This window comes from Gekko japonicus, unplaced genomic scaffold (assembly GCF_001447785.1).
Source record: "Gekko japonicus isolate JY-2015 unplaced genomic scaffold, Gekko_japonicus_V1.1 scaffold2127, whole genome shotgun sequence".
Taxonomy (NCBI): domain Eukaryota; kingdom Metazoa; phylum Chordata; class Lepidosauria; order Squamata; family Gekkonidae; genus Gekko; species Gekko japonicus.
Genome location: NW_015165310.1, coordinates 173,798 through 190,652, shown reverse-complemented (window position 1 = coordinate 190,652; position 16,855 = coordinate 173,798). Strand labels below are relative to the sequence as shown.

The window sequence follows — 16,855 nt, the reverse complement described above, 5'->3', positions numbered from 1 at the left end:
ATTATTATTATTATTATTATTCTTCCATATACATCAACGATAAAACAATAGTTAAAAACATACAACAATCCAAATATACAGTTAAATCTGTAATTAAAAAACCTAAAATCTGATACGGTGCCCTAATAAATCTTATTCCCATACTGGACTGCGCCGCTGCCCCACGGGCTGGGCAGGAGGGGGAAAAACAGATGAAACAAGGAGAAATGGGGGACGGGTGTGTGCCAGAGATGATCACACCGTCACTGTCCTCAACCCAAAGCCCGGGGGAACATCTCTGCCTTACAGGCCCTTCTGGTCAGGGCTGGATGAATGGAAATAAGGCCCTTTCGTGGAAAGAAAACCTGGTGCTACAAGCGACAGTTCATGATCTGTATGCCACCAGGTACCCTCATTTAAGGCCAGCGCGCATGACATTCAGCCATGATTTTCACGTTAGCCTAGGAGGTTGGTTGATTGGGGTGAAGTAAGGGTCTGAGGAAGCTACTTACAAGGCTGTGTTTGGTTTTTACCATGTGGTTACTAACTGGGTGTAGAGCCACTGGGCCAAAATCCAAAGCTGGTCTGCCTCCAGCCTGTGACAAGCTTGGAATGAAAAAAACAAATAAACAAACATGGCTGCCATGTGTTGAAATGCCCCTGGGAACTGGCACAAGGAAACCCTCAGAAATGGGCATCGACACTGTGGAAGCAAGAGGGTACAGCTGTTTTCAATCTGTTAAATGTTGGTTTGGTTTCAGGCACACAACCACCGTGATCTCACTCTAGTAAAGGTAAAGGTTCCCTTGCTTGAAAGCCAGTCAAATCCGACTCTAGGGTTGCTGTGCTCATCTCCGTTTCAAAGCCGAAGAGCCAGCGCTGTCCGAAGACATTTCCGTGGTCATGTGGCCGGCATGACTAAACACCAAGGTGCACGGAACGCTGTTACCTTCCCACTGAAGCGGTACCTATTTATCTACTTGCAATTTCTTGCTTTCGAACTGCTAGGTTGGGAGGAGCTGGAACTAGAGATGGGAGCTCACTCCGTCATGCGGCACACTCGGGTCTCGAACTGCTGAACTACTGACCTTCCACAGCCTGCAGTTCAGCGTCTTAACCACTTGAGCCACCACAGCTCTCACTCTACAGCCCTAGAAAAGTCAGGAGCCTAGGTTCCCCATCTGTAAAATGGGAACAGTGCCCTGTTAGCATTGGCTGGTGTTTATTTATTTATATAAAGCTCTCATCCATGCTTTACAGATTTGCAGATCTGCCCCAAGGTATCAACAGTGGGGAAAACAACAGAGGAAGGGAAAGCTGGGTGACGCGACAGTAGAAATGGATCCATGTGAACAAACGGTGGTGTTTCAGTTGGCAATGAGACTTAAAGGGTTAAGACAAAGTAGTCAAAAGGAAAGGTCGATTGGGGGGGGTGGACTGAAGGAAGATAAAGAGGTGATGCCATCCAGATGTTCTGAGATGGAGTTCACAGGAACATGAGAACAGCCCTGCTGGATCAGACCAGTGGTCCATCTAGTCCAGCGTCCTGTCTCTCACAGCGGCCAAGCAGTTGCCCTGGAAGGCCAACAAACGGGGTTTAGAGGCTAAGGCCTTCCCCTGATGCTGTCTAGCACTGGTATCCAGAGGTTTACTGCTTCTGAATATGAAGGCTCCAAAGCACAGCAGGAGTTTCAAGACCAGGCAAGGGAGAAAGAGTGAAGGTTTCCCTGTCCTAATAATCATTTTCACAAGTGAAATCTACAAAAACAGGCAATTCCACCAAAGTCTGAAGCTTGCAGCTACAAAGCTGACGGGGTGCAGAACTCATATAAAGCAAATACCCCCAATCACCTGTTTCTATTCATTTATTAAAATATTCCTAAGCTACCTTTGCCCCCCTGAAGAGACTTGAAACAAACATACAAATTGCAACAGATGATAAACAATTAGGGTGCGCTGAAAACCCATCAAAATGCTAATAATAAAAGCAACCCAACCAATACCAAAGAACCGAGGGGCCCTCAAACACTCTCGTGAACACAGAACCATTTTGCGGCTCCTTCTAGAAAGAGACGACAAGAGGGCAGGCTGTACTTCCAACGGGAGCCCACTCTAGAGCCATTACAGGAAAGGCCATGCAGCAAGCAGATGCTGTACTACTCCTTAATCAAAGGATCCACAGTAAGAAATTCTTGGAGGACTGGGATTCTTAAATTGAGTGCAGGCAAATATTGGGAGAGGCACCTCTTTAGCTATGCAGGGTCTCCTGTTGTAAGAAGCTTTATAGGGTAAAGCCAGCAGCATGTATGGAGACTGGAAATAAACACGAAGCCAATTAAGATCGCTAAGAATAGGTGAAATGGGAGTTTAAAAATTAAGAAGCCAAAGCCTTTTGTGTCAATGGAAGTTTTCAACTCATATTTAAGGATCACTCCCCATAAAATACCATGGATCCATCAAAAAGACAAATCGGCGGGTTCTAGATCAAATCAAGCCTGCATGCTCCCTAGAAGCTAAAATGACTAAACTGTGGCTATCGTACTTTGGTCACATGATGAGAAGACAAGACTCAGAAAAGACAATAATGGCCCCCGGTCACATGGGGGAAAATGACGTGGCCAAAGTGCGGCTTTTTAGAGCCACACCAAAAGAGACACGCGGCGGTGGGCTCAGAAGAGTCCCCTGAGCCGCCGCGCAGTTGCTCCCCAGTACGATCAGATGCCGGGGGGGAAGCCACGGAAGGGAGAGCGAGGCAGCCGGCTGCGCATTTATGCGCATGCGCAGTTCTGCCGGGAGCCTCGAATGCTCCTGAAGACGGGTGTGCCGGCCATCCCACGGCCGCGCTTGCTGTGGCGTTTCAGGTAGGTACTGCTCTTTTGTAGGTTCTTTTTTGCTGCGCGTTATCAGCCGGAAGGGACGGATCGGGGACGGGTGCAGGCTGCTTCCCAGATGTTGCGGTGCGATCGCGCCCGTTTGCTGCGCCCCCGATCTGTCCCTCTTGCGGGGCTAAACCTCCTGTGTGACCGGGGCCATAGCTAGGAAAAGTGGAAGGCAGCAGGAAAAGAGGAAGACCCAACATGAGATGGACAGACTCAATCAGGGAAGCCACAAGGGCCCTCGTTTTGGAAGACCTGAGCAAGGCTGTTAATGAAAGGACATTATGGAGGACATTAATTCATACAGTCACCATGTGACTTGACAGCACTTAACACCCCCACGCCCAAATGCATAACTCAGGATACACATCACCTCTGATTCTGGGCTTGCTGTTACATACTATTTAGACTCTCTTTATATGTGAATACACTCTGAAGAGGAGTCCCCTACATTTGTAGACAGTGTGGTGCAATGCTCGGGCTATGATCTGGGAGCCTCATCTTGCTGTGGAGGCTCGCTGGGTGACCTTTGGCCAGTTACTCGCAGCCGAAACTGCCTCACAGTGTCATTACTGTGAGGATAAGAGTGAAGACGTTGTGAGCCACTTCGAGGCCCCACCGGGGAGAAAAGAGTAGTAGAAATAAATAGCTATTTGCCCTTTGAACACCTGCCAATTCTAGGGTCATTTGCTGCCAATTACTAGCTTCCTTGTCTACATCCTTCTCCATTGTTGCCATACTACATATGTAAGTCATGACCGACGTATGGTGAACCCAGCAAGGGGCTTTCAAGGCAAGTGGGAAGCAGAGGTGGTTGGCCATTGCCTTCCTCTGCAGAGCCTTCTTTGGCAGTCTCTGTTAAGTCGCTCGCTTAACAAAGCAGTCGGAGAGTGATTCAGCAAGAACACGACTTTATTCTTCAACTCGAACACAACTCCAACACGGATCAACATCTGATAGCCAGAACAGCCTTTACATTGCAGCTGTACTGCTTTTAAACATTCCCGGCTAATATAGCCACACCCACTGTACAAATACCAACCAGTAAGGTTGTTCAGATAAGGACCAATCATGGACGTTCCCGCTCAGGGAGCCTGCTGTAAGGTGATTGGTTAGGTGCTTCCTGGGCTAGCAATTCGATTGGATGGATTTGGATCCTAGCCCAGGATGAAGCTCAACATGGCATTTCAATGAGATGTTTCACATAATGCATTCAATGGCAGCTTATGAATACATTACAGTCTCCCTCCAAGCACCTATCCTGCTGAGATCTGGCTATACCATGCCGCCTCCCCTCTAGTTTGCCATATTTGGGGTCTACTTTATATTGCAGCATGAAGGCAACTAACATCTAGACAAGCTTTTCTGCCATCGAGTCACTGCTGAGTTACGGTGACCCCGGTGGGGTTTTAAAGACAAGAGACATTCAGAGGTAGTTTGCCATTGCTTGCCTCTGTGTCACAGCCCTCGTATCCCTATCCAAATAGTGGGGCCAACCCTGCTTAGCTTCCGTGATCTGATGAGATCAGGCTAGCCTGGGCTATCCAGGTCAGGGAAGACAAGCATAGTGGTCCGTCCACAAAACCCGTACGGAGACCTGGATATGGGCCCCATTCTGTCCATGGCACATCCCTCGTACAGTCAGAGAACATAAGAACATAAGAGAAGCCAATGCTGGATCAGGCCAATGGCCCATCCTGTCCAACACTCTGTGTCACACAGTGGCCAGAAATACCAGTGCCATCAGGAGGTCCACCAGTGGGGCCAGGACATCAGAAGCCCTCCCACTGTTGACCCCCCCCAAGTACCAAGAACAGAGCATCACTTGCCACAGCCTGAGAGTTCCTATCTATACCTTGTGGCTAATAGCCACTGATGGACCTCTGCTCCATATGTTTATCCAATTCCCTCTTGAAGCCATCCATGCTTGTAGCCGCCGCCACCTCCTGTGGCAGTGAAGCTATTCCACTTCTCACACAGTCAGACATCCCTGCTTTGGTAGAAGCAGTGATCGCTCAGGGGTAATACATGTGCTCCTTGCATCTATGACAGGCTTGACTCCTGGCGTCTTCAGTTTAAAGGGATCCCCGTCAGCAGAGCTGGGAAAGACCTCCAAATCAGCGTCTGCGAGCCACTGACAGTAGAGAGCTAAATGAAGCATTAGTCTGGAACCACATCAAGTGGCTCATTATATCCACGCTCTGTAAATTCCTAAGTATTTAAATCTCTTCTCTTAGGGGACTCTGACCACTTGTTTCCCTGTCAGGTGCCCCCTCCCCCCCAAAAAAGCTGCCAAGGATTTTTAAAGGGCTTCAGGTAGCAGAGCACACCTACAAAAGTGTTCCGAAAGCCAAGCTACATGTTGGTGAAGAATCCCGCAACAGAACTGGAAGGGATACCATGCCTGGATGTCTCCCCTACATCAAAAACACTCCCTCCCTAGAAAGGTAGCACATAAAAAAATGAATGGTTCTAACCTAAATTTCTCTCAAGTATGTTTTTAATTGAATTTTTATTTTAAATCAACCCCACCCCCAAACAGAAATAAATAAAAATATATAACAGCAATGGGGGCAAGTCTACAGATAGGCATCTATAAAAAAGGGAACCAAATATCTAAAAGTATGTCCATACACCATTGCCGTGTCATATGGTTAGACAGCCAGTTTGGTGTAGTGGTTAGGAGTGTGGACTCTAATCTGGGAGAACCGGGTTTGATTCCCCACTCCTCCACATGCAGCTGCTGGTGTGACCTTGGGTCAGTCACAAGTACTTTCAGAGCTGTTCTCTTATGAGCAGTCCTTGAAAGAGCTCTCTCAGCCCCACCTACCTCACAGGGTATTTGTTGTGGGGAAGGGAAGGGAAAAGATATTGTAAGCTGCTCTGAGACTCCTTTGGGTAGTGAAGGATGGGGTATAAATCCAATCTCTTCTTCTTCTTGGATGCATTTATCTTTCCAGTGTTGCAATGTAAGTCTTTTAGCAACAATAAGTGCCCGGATGGTCCATTTTCATTGACCACAAGTTAGCTTCCAAGAGAAAGGGAAATAGTTTAAAAGTACACAAGCAACCTCAAAGACAAATGAATATTCTAATACGAAATCGATATGAGTAAATACTTCCTGCCCTGCACTGGATAGCCCACACTAGCCCGACTGCTGTCAGATCTCAGAAGCTAAGCAAGGTTGGCCTTGGTCAGTATTTGGACGGGAGACCACCAATGAATACCCGGATCATGACACAGACGCAGGCAATGGAAAAGGACTGCTGACTATCTCTTGCCTTGAAAACCCAATGAGGTCGCCACAAGTCAGCTATGACTTGACCGCAAAAAAACCCCCCAAAACAACCAACCAAACTTCTTCCCCAAAAACCAAATAATTGGACAACCCCAAAGCATATATTTAAGAGATGTACCTTGTAAGTTACAATACCAGCAATTAGACACTTCATTTTGCTAAAGTTCCCCTTGGGAGGGAAGGCAGCGGGGTACAGTCTGATCTCAGAAGCTGAGCAAGGGTCAGTACTTGGAAGGGAGACCACCAAGGAAGGCTCTGCGAAGGAAGGCGATGGCAGACCACCTCGGCTTCTCACTTGCCTTGAAAGTCCCTTGCTGGGGTCATCATAAGTTAGCTGTGACTTGACAGCACTTTACACGTGCATATAAAGTTCTCCCTAATATGGCCCTGGTCACATGGGCCGGATATCGCGGGGGGGAGGCGTGGCTGTTTGCCCCGGAGCAAACTACCGCGCGGCCGCCGGATCAAATGTCCCGCCGACGTCCTGTGGTTCGGGGGGAGGTGCCGATCAATACGTCAATCCTGCGGCGCGGAAAAGAAGCGGTGCGGCGGGGGTTGTGTGGTTTTTTTAACCGAAGTGTGCACATGCGCCATTCGGAGACTTGGGGTCTAACTACCTTTTCGCGACGGGACATGGGCGGGCGCCGGATGCCACGAGCTACCACCGGAAACGTGATCAGATGCCCACCCTTGCCCTGCGGTTTCCGGAAACTAGTACCTCGGAGGTACTAGTTTTTTACGGCGCATCTTCCGCGGGAAGCCTTGGGTTAGCCACGGGAGCTCTACGCTTCCCAGATGTTGCGGTTTGATTGCGCCCGGAAAATCCGCCTATCTTCCGTCGCGTGGCTAATGCTCTGTGTGACCGCAGCCTCTGTTAACTTTTCAAACAGAGGGAAGTCTTTTGTGCAGGAGAATGCTTAAACAACACGGCCCCCCATCCTCCCTCCCCTTCCCCTCTGCCATCATTACAGCAACTATGCTGAATGTATTTCTGGGGGTACATATTGGAAAATATGATCTAAGAGGAATACCAGGCTTGCTGCAAGCCCCATTCTGTAGAACCCTGAGCATAATAATGAATCTGTAAGGTATGGGGGCCCTAACATGGATGCCCCAATTTTGTCAGATCTCAGAAGCTAAACAGGGTTGGCCCTGCTCAGTATTTGGATGGGAGATCACCAAGGACGCCAAGGGTCACTAACGCAGAGGCAGGCAATAGCAAACCACCTCTCTGGACATCTCTTGCCTTGAAAATCCCACAGGGTTGCCATAAGTCAGCTGTGACTTTAAAGCAAACAAACCAACCAAAAAAGGTACGAGGGGTTGCCATAAGTCAGGTGTGACTTTAAAGCAAACAAACAAACCAACCAAAAAAGGGGGTGTCTCAAGCCAGGAACTCTGGCGGTGGAAAACAAGCCCCTAAGACTCCACCTACACATTACAAAAGTCCTCATTGTCGGCTGGGGAACAATACGAGGACTTGGTATCACAGGTGTGAAGGGAGTTTTGTGCCTTCCTGTTCCTTTTCTGTTTGCATCCACATTCCACAGGGAAGAACTGCCTTAGCCCCCATCCCACCCCATTTTTGCATCCTCAAACCGCCTCACCCCCCAGAGGCGGGAGGCACAAACCTCCTGCTGCCCCTGGGATAAAAAATTATGGTGCTGTTCCTCAGCAAACACGAGGCCTTTGTGAGGTGCAGATGGAGCCCGACCTTCTGTGTGCTGCTGCCAAAGGACAGAGCTGCTGGTCCGGTCTCCGCTACCTTCAGCACCACCACTGTGGGTGGCCACGGGGTGGAACTGAAGCTACAACAATGAGGAGACGCAAAGAACCAATCAGGTCCCATCTAGGCATATAACGCCCCGGCCTGGAGAGACCAGGCCAGCCTGATCTCGTCCGTTCTCAGAAGCTAAGTAGGGTCGGCCCTGGTTAGTGCTTGGTTGGGAGACCACCGAGGCAGTCCATAGTCGCTCTGCAGAGGCAGGCAGTGGCTAACTGCCTTGAAAACCGTACAACTTGATGGCACTTTCCACCACCACAGTCATTACAAAACGCTGCTATCCCTGGCCTAATTTTGTTGTTGTTCAGTCGCACAGTCGAGTCCGACTCTCCGCGACTCCATGGACCAGATCACGCCAGGCCTTCCTGTCTTCCGCCGTCCTCTGAAGTTGGCTCAACTTCATGTTCGTTGCATCTATGACACTGTCTAACCATCTCATCCTTTGCCGTCCCCGTCGTCTTTGACCTTCAATCTTTCCCAGCATCAGGGTCTTCTCCAGTGAGTGCTCCCTTCTCATTGGGTGGCCAAAGTATTTCAGCTTCAGTTTCATTATCTGGCCTTCCAGGGAACAGTCAGGGTTGATTTCTTTTAGGATTGACTGATTTGATCTCCTTGCAGTCCAAGGGACTCTCAAGAGTCTTCTCCAGCACCATCGTTCAAAAGAATCTATTCTTCGGCGCTCGGCCTTCCTTATAGTCCAACTCTCGCAGCCATACATGACTACTGGGAATACCATTGCTTTGACCATGCGGACTTTTGTTGGCAGGGTGATGTCTCTACTTTTTATCATGCTGTTTAGGTTCGCCATAGCTTTCCTCCCAAGGAGCAGGCGTCTTTTAATTTCATGGCTGCTGTCACAGCCATGAATTACTGGCCTAATTACTCAGGCTGAACTGCTCTTAGACTGGCCGGATGATCTGGTAGCTGTCTGCCTTCAGTCTCCTAGACCTGGCATAGCCCGGTGCTTGCATACCTTCAAAAAAACTGCAGGTAAAGTCCTGAACAGGTTAGCCTGATCTCGTCAGATCTCAGAAGCTAAGCTGCGTTGGCCCTGGTCAGTATTTAGATGGGAGACCACCAAAGAACGCTAGGGTTGCTTCACAGAGACAGGCAACGGCAAGCCACCTCTGAACAATGGCAAGCCACCTTAAAAACCCTATGGGGTCGCCAAAAAACAAAAATAAATCCAGAGGTCCTTAACCTTGATTCCCTTTCATCCTCACACTCCAATAGACGCCACTGCTACTTGCCAGACTAAACTTCTTTTTCACTGCAAATAGAAACCAAATGTCCCAGATGCTTTTGGAAGTGTACCTGTGTAACAAAAAAAAATATGTCTGGCACTCAGGGCTCTAATTTAGGTTGGTGCCTCCAAGAACTGTTCAGATAAAAGTGTGTCTTCACATGTGATGTTTCAGTTTTTTCCCAACACCTCCTTTGGCAGGACAAACTTTGTTCTGACACTTGAAAAATAAGGACAGGGCCAGGGGGTGGGGGAGAGATACTAGGCAACGAAGGACCAGGGATTCGTTTGATTGGTAAGACTAGTACATTTCGTCATCTGAAAAATGAAATAAGATAATTGACCTGATCCCTCTGGGATCAGTTATTAAAACAGCCAAGAGCAGATGAATAACAAGAATTAAAACAAAAGATCCTGACACCAACCAGCTTGGTGCCAGCCAATAAAAGCCAACTTTTTAAAGAAATAAAAGTCTTAAAATGCTTGCAAAACTTCTTTGACTTTGGGGAGCTTCTGCGGCAAGAGAGATCTACAACTCGGCACTGTATTTTTCTATGTGAGGCACATGCCCTGATTTTGCACAACAGTGTAACTGCTGATCTCAGAGATCATGACGGAACCTGACCAGCAGGGAAGCAACATGTTAGGAATGTCAAGTCCAAATCAAAGACTTTATAGACCAAGGTCGGCATTGCAAATTGCATCCCAGAGATAACAGAGACACAATCCAGACTTCTGTGCTGTTGGGCTACATACATATATCTTGCATCTTTGTACCGGAAGCAAGTGAACAATCCAATTGTAAAGGTGTCGAAGGATTATGCCTTCCCAACAGAAGCTGGGATAAGTATGGCCAGTGCAATGAATCACACAGATGCTATGTACACCCTTCTGATGTGGGCAGGTACTGTCCACTCCCAAGAGCTTTTAGTTACTCGATTAACTGAGTTCTCAAGGCAAGCAGGCAGATTCCCGAGTGTGGGAACCACTGGCATTGGTCACATAGTCCAGCTGGTTAACTTCCCACACAGAAAGGCACAGCTGACTCTCTTCTCCGTACTCCTGGGCTAAGCACCACACTTGCTATCTGAATGTGTTCTTAGCCTGAATGAACTGTGCTTGGTGACATTCCAGATAAGCACCTCTCAACGATACAACTTTTCTCTGTTTACAACTTGTTGGAAAGTGAACTTGCAATTTTGCCAAGAGTGTCCTCCTTGCCAAATCCTCCTAGCTTAGAATCACAGAATCACCAAGTTGGAAGGGGCCAGACAGGCTATCTAGTCCAACCCCACCTGCTCAATGCAGGATCAGCTTAGAGCATCCCTGACAAGTGTTCATCCAGCCGCTGCTTGAAGACTGCCAGGGAGGGGGAGCTCACCACCTCCCGAGGCAGCTGATTCCACCGTTGCACAACTCTTACTGTAAAGACGTTTTTCCTAATCTTCCTGCCCTTAATTTAAACCCATTATTGCGAGTCCTATCCTCTACTGCCAAGAGAAACAGCTCCTGCCCTCCTCTAAGTGACAGCCCTTCAAATACTTCAGGAGAGCTTAAAACGATCCTCTTTGTTTGCAGTGAGCTGCAGAACTATACGGCGCAACTGGAACAATGGGGCTGAGCGGTGGCTATCAAGTATCATCCTTCTAAGTGGCCACATCACCCAGGACCACAATGGACCACAAAGGCACACAGGGCCAGACAACTCAGACAAGTGGGGCATATCACACACTGCAGGGACTCAGAGCTCTCTTCTACACCCCTTTGGTTAGTGCTGGTAGAAGGGCAAAGAAGTATCTCATTAAGAGGCATCTTTTGTAAGGTTGAAAGCAGGGGTCCCCAACGCGGTCCCCACGGTGCCCAGTGCCCACCAAGTGTTTTTAGAATGTGAGTGGATCCAAGGGGGGCTTTTGCCCAACATGGCTTCTGTCTGGCCACTGGAGATTTGATTGGCTGTGCAGATTTTTTAAAATGTTGCTTTGGAAGCAGCTGCCACCACAGCACAAGACCGCCATGTGTCTGGCTCTGCCATTTTGTGGCTGTGCCCACTGTGCTATGCCAGAACTCCAAAGGTCCCTGCTGGCTCAAAAAGATCGGGGGCCGCTGGTTTAGAGCGACTGTTGCTGTTTGTATGTGCTGATCCTGCTGGACGGTGTGACTGGCATGGGACTCGCCCACTCTCTAGTATGTGTCCCAAAGTAGTCAAGGCCAGCCTCCTGTTCTAACCCAATACCTTTTCAACCCATGCTTAAAAAGAGTATTAACAAGGCAATTCTAAACACAGTTATACTCGTCTAAGTCCACTGAAGTGAATAGATTAATCTGGTATATTACCGTTATGCATGTCTGAGCACTTCTTTTTTTTTTTTTAAGTGTTGAATCATTAAGCCTGTTACAAAAAAAAACCCCACACCTCTTTTTAAAAAGGCGTTGATAGAATGTCATTATTGCAAGAAAAGAGTGCCCGCAGTTAAGTAAGCTGTGTGGTAGAAATCAGAAGCCCAAAAGAGGTAGACCAGGCAGAATTTTTTTCTTGTTGCCCGGGGAATGAAACGTAGCTAGGACTGGGGGGCGGGGTGTGTGTGTTCAGGCAAAGGCATATCCTGCCCCACCCAGTCTTCGCACATATGTGATGCAAATGCATTATTTCAAAGTTATGTCTATATTTAATTGTATATCCACTCTTCACTTCAGTTTGGTGTAGGGGTTAAGAGCGGCGGACTCTAATCCGGAGAACCAGGTTTGATTCCCCACTCCTCCTCATACAGCCAGCTGGGTGACCTTGGGTCAGTCACAGTTCTCTCAGAGCTGTTCTCTCAAAGGCAGTTCTCTCAGAGCTCTCTCAGCCCCACCCACCTCACAGGGTGTCTCTTGTGGGGAGGGGAAGGGAAGGAGACTGTAAGCTGCTCTGAGACTCCGAGTGAAGGGCGGGGCAGGAATCCAACTCTTCTTCTTCTTCCTTCCCTCCTGCCCCCACGAGATTTCACTAAATACATTATTTCAAATGTCTGCCTGTATTTAACTGTATAGGACTGCTCACAGAATTGTAATGACAGTTCTTAAACTTCTGACTGTGTCTCTCCTGCAGCCCTGGCTAGCTCTTGGAAACCTCACCTGGGCGTAAGGCCCAGGATGGAACATTGTCAAGAACTGTATGAATCCCTTCACTAGCCCTAGCTGCTGCTTAACCAGAGCTGGACCTGCAGCACCAACCAGTGGTGGAAAGGAGTCATTGCGGGATGCAGACACATGACCCAGCTGCTGCCGCCCCCCATCTAGGAGGTACACGTTACACTGGGGTCCCTGATGTGGTGCTCATGGGGGCCATGGTACCCACAACACCTTTCCTGGTGCCCGCCAAGTATTATTAGAAAGTGGGTGGGGCCTCAGGGGGCTTTTGCACAGCGGGGCTTCTGATTGGCCACTGGAGATTTGATTGGCTATGCATATTTTTTAAATGTTGCTTTAGCTGCAGTGGCCACCACTGCACAAGGATCTTCACTGTGTGACAGTAAGTAAGCTACAGTAGCCATTCTGTGGCAGCTGTTTTGTGACTGCACCCGCCACCCTGTGTCAGAATTCCAAAGGTGCCCTCAGGCTCAAAAAGACTGGGGGCCACTGCATTATACTAATAAATCCAATGCAAAAGCAGCAGGCTACAAAGGCCTTTGCAAGCTACCCCACTGAAGCAGGGCCCCCAGTTCTTGATTTAACGTCCTCATCTTGCCCCATGGGCAGTGTTCCCTCTAAGCTGCGTTAGGGGGTGCTGGCACACAACATTTTAGCTAGCTGCTCAGACAGTTTAGCTTCCAGGTCAGAAGCATTTCCCCCTTCATTCGATGGGGGCACCTCATTCTGGGGCCCATAAAATTGGACCGCCTGGTCCAATCTTTTTGAAACTGGGGTGGGGGGTGTGAGGAGAGACACCAGCAGCAATGCTGCAAAGCGGGTGCCAGTACCTGAAAAAACAGCCCTCCAGAACCCCAGATACCCCTGGATCAATTCTCCATTATAGGCTATGGCGCCCATTGGCTATAAAGGTCCCCATAGGCTATAATGGAGAAGGAAAAATAGTGGGTTTTTTACATACCCCTATTATGCTTTTCAGTATGAATTGTAAGCTGCCTTGAGTCACAGAGAAAAGGGGGATATAAATATTTGAATAAATAAGTAGTTTGGGCAGGTTGATAACATTTAAGCAACTCCTTGTTTATTAGGTTAGGCAGCTTTCTGACAGTGATTGTTTCACCCCTGTTATACTCAGGGGTCTTTTTGTAGAAAAAGAGCCACAGGAGCTCATTAGCATATGGTATGTTAATGAGCTATTAGGCTATTAGCATATGCCACACCCCCTGAAGTGATGTCAGAAGGGGAAGCAAAAGGGGGGAGGCATCTTCAAAAGCCTCCCCTTCCCTTCCCCAGCTGGGGGGGGGAGCGAAGAGAGAAGGGGTTTAAAGTTTAAACCCCTTCTCACCAGAGTTGGGCCACAGAACAAGGAAAGAGGGAAGGAAAGAGAGAGAGTAGAGAGACATGTTTGGGTCAATTTACCAGTTGTCTTCTTTTGGCTCTTTTCCTCCCCCGCCCATAACCTTCAGACTTTTCTCTCTGCCCCTATTGCGATCTCAGCCAAAGCAATTACAAACTCACTAAACCCCTTCCACAGTAGAATCAATCACCGAAAGTAAGCGGAGGCCACACTGAGAGCAGTCCATGCAAAGAAGGCCAGCATCAGCATACCCTGAGGTGGGGCAACTGCCAAGGCGCAGGGTATCTGGCAGAGCCCATGGCCACAGAGCCCCCCAACAATATGCTACCAGGGAAGAAACGGTGGCACCCCTGGGCAGGCACCTGTCTGCACACACTACCCAGCACCACTGGTCAGTAGAGAAGCTCACAAACAGGCTGGGGAAGCAAGGATGCCCGAGCAGGTGGGGATGTAGGTGGGCTGGAAGGAAAGCCTGAGTGGGGTCCTGGTAGTGATCAGAGGAGGATCAGAACCGGAACTGGCCCTGCATGCATAAGAACATAAGAGGAGCCAATGTTGGATCAGGCCAGTACCCCATCCAATCCAACACTCTGTCACACAGTGGTCAAAAATACCAGGTGCCATCAGGAGGTCCACCAGTGGGGCCAGGACACTAGAAGCCCTTCCACTGTTGGCCCCCCCAAGCTACAAGAATACAGAGCATCACTTGCCCCAGAGTCCCTATCTATACCTTGTGGCTAATAGCCACTGATGGACCTCTGCTCCATATGCCTACCTAATTCCCTCTTGAAGCCATCCATGCTTGTAGCCGCCACCACCTCCTGTGGCAGCGAAGTGTGCACGTGCATGTTTTTGTACAACTGGGCGGCAATGTTCCCTCTAAGCTGTGGAGTCTTGTGAGCAAAAATCCTACTTTGTGAGCTGCTGGCATTAAAGTTGTGAGCGGGTGATGTGGCTACTGCATAAATTAGTTTGCTCTGGAGCCATCCTTCCTGAGCTGAGACAAAAATGTGTGAGCCAGAGGCTAAAAAACTGTGAGCTAGCTCACACTAACTCAGCTTAGAGGGAACACTGCTGGGCAGTGAATTCAGCATCCTGAAAAATCACAACGTTCGTTTTTAAGAAGACAAGCCGTATTTAATAAAACAAAGCAGGCTTGGCAAATTTGTTTGAATCAGTGTAGATAATGTCTGGTAGGATGAATCTGGATAAATAGGAAGTTGAATAGGATTTCCAGTTATCGGGGGTTAGGAGTCCTACTTCCCTCCTTGATTATCCCAAGCAGTTTTTGCAGCATAATCAAATAGATGCAAAATTTCATAATTTATGCAGGTTGCAGAACTTTCATGGTGAAGATTTTGGGCTACGTTGGTAAGGAAAACTTTTTGAGCCATGAAAAAAGTGCCTTGATCAACTGGGCAGCAAATTTATTTTAAAAATTAACTGTTTTTAATACCTTACAAAAACCATGCGTCAGAGATGCCCTGTTGGAAAAAGGCATCCTACCGTCACCCATACAGACAGGAATGCTTATTCTAAGACGGTACCTCCTACAAAATGAAATACAGCAAAGAGTGCTTTTTCATATCTGTTATTTTAGTCATATACAAAGGTATACAGATTTAACTAAAACAAATATGATTAGTTACTTAAGAGTTCTTTGATCGGACGACAGCCCTATAACGTTTAAACACAGACTATTCCAAGCCCTTTATGAAGGCTGTGGAATCTCTTCCCATGCTTCCAAGCTGGTTTGCACGCAGGTCCATCAACTGATGCCCGTAACACTGAGTAATTACTTCTATACATGAATATACCACTACAGAACTAACACCACATAGTGCTTTCATAATATCTCCAACAGAGTGTCCACAAACTCCGATATCAGCCATCCATTATAGAAAGCGAGGAGAAACTAAGACGATTAAGGCCCAAACTATATTTACACACAAACACGAAACCAATGTTCCACTCTTTAAATACTTTTGGGAAGAAGTGTGTGGGGGGGTGCCAGTTCCGTAGGTGATGACATCACTTCTGCATGCCTCCCCTTTGCTTCCCCAGCCGCCCTGCCGGGAGCCAGGCTCCTGAGCCGCAGTTTGGCCACCCCTAGCCTAGGGGCTGCTTGGTGCCTTCCCGGGAAACTGGCTGGCCATTGTGTGAGACATGGTACTAGACTAGATGGACCCCTGGCCTGATCCAGCAGAGGTGCCTCTTTGAAGAGCAGAAAATTCAAGTGACAGACATGCCATCTGGGAACCAACCTTTCCCCTTTATGTATTATAAAGCCAGAAGGGCACACAGCCCAGAAGAAGAGAAGAGACAAGAGGTGACCTTCGATTGCCTTACCTTTTCCTAGTTGGGCCATGGAGGCATACAACATATGCACACAACCTACCTGACAGATCCAGGGTTAAGCAGTGCCTAGCCTATTTATCAGCTCCTTGCCCGTGGAGCATTTATCAATCTCAATTGGTACCCAGCGCACTGCTTCGCCTCGCTACTCCCTCCCCGCCAGCCACCGGCAGCCCCGCTTCCATTCTCTACCAAGGCCCCTTTCCCCCCATCTATCATTGAAGACACCGGCTACCTCTCCTTTCTCACTATCCATCATGCCTGCCGTTGGTCCGCACGGATGCGCTACCTCCCCCCACCCCTCAGAAGGCTTCTTCCTCTCACCCAGCCAGTGCTTTTTTTTCCCTGGCTGCTTGTTTCTCCGCTGTGCTCTGATGGCTTTTGATCATCACGCGGGGGCCCTGTGTCGGGCTCGTCAATCACAGTCATCCGCCGTTGCATCTGACTTGGCGGAGCCGGTTGTTTCTCTGGTTTTTTAAACGCAATCTCTAGACTTGGCTGCGGATGATCCGTCATCTGAGAAACTGATGTGTTTGAGCTTTCGGAAGCAGAGAAGGGGCAGAAGGGCTGACTCGCCGGTGGAGCAAGACTGTAAGAGGCTGGGCGGCTCAAGAGCTGCATCAATTCCAATTTGTCCTCCGAGCAACTGGAAAGCCCCCTCCTACATTTCAGTCTAACTACCCACAGGAAGTCTAGCTAGGCCTCAAGCCAGGGCTCTTTTAATCTAGCCTCTCCTGTCCTACTTTTTCTACTATTCGGTTATTTATCGTCTGGCTTTCTTGTTGAGACGCAAGGCCGATTACATAGTGTAAGTCAAGTACAATCCACGGGATGG

At 48.5% G+C, this 16,855-nt stretch overlaps 1 protein-coding gene across 1 annotated transcript in view; it reads right to left on the bottom strand.

Moving 5' to 3' along the window:
* LOC107109771 (neurexophilin-2-like) overlaps positions 1-16,536 on the bottom strand; it is a 35,884-nt gene extending 19,348 nt beyond the window's left edge. Inside the window, exon 1 of the mRNA XM_015410471.1 lies at positions 16,345-16,536. Within this exon, the coding sequence (XP_015265957.1) occupies positions 16,345-16,536 (192 nt within the window). The remainder of the gene's footprint in view (positions 1-16,344) is intronic.
* Between the last annotated feature and the right edge of the window lie 319 nt (positions 16,537-16,855).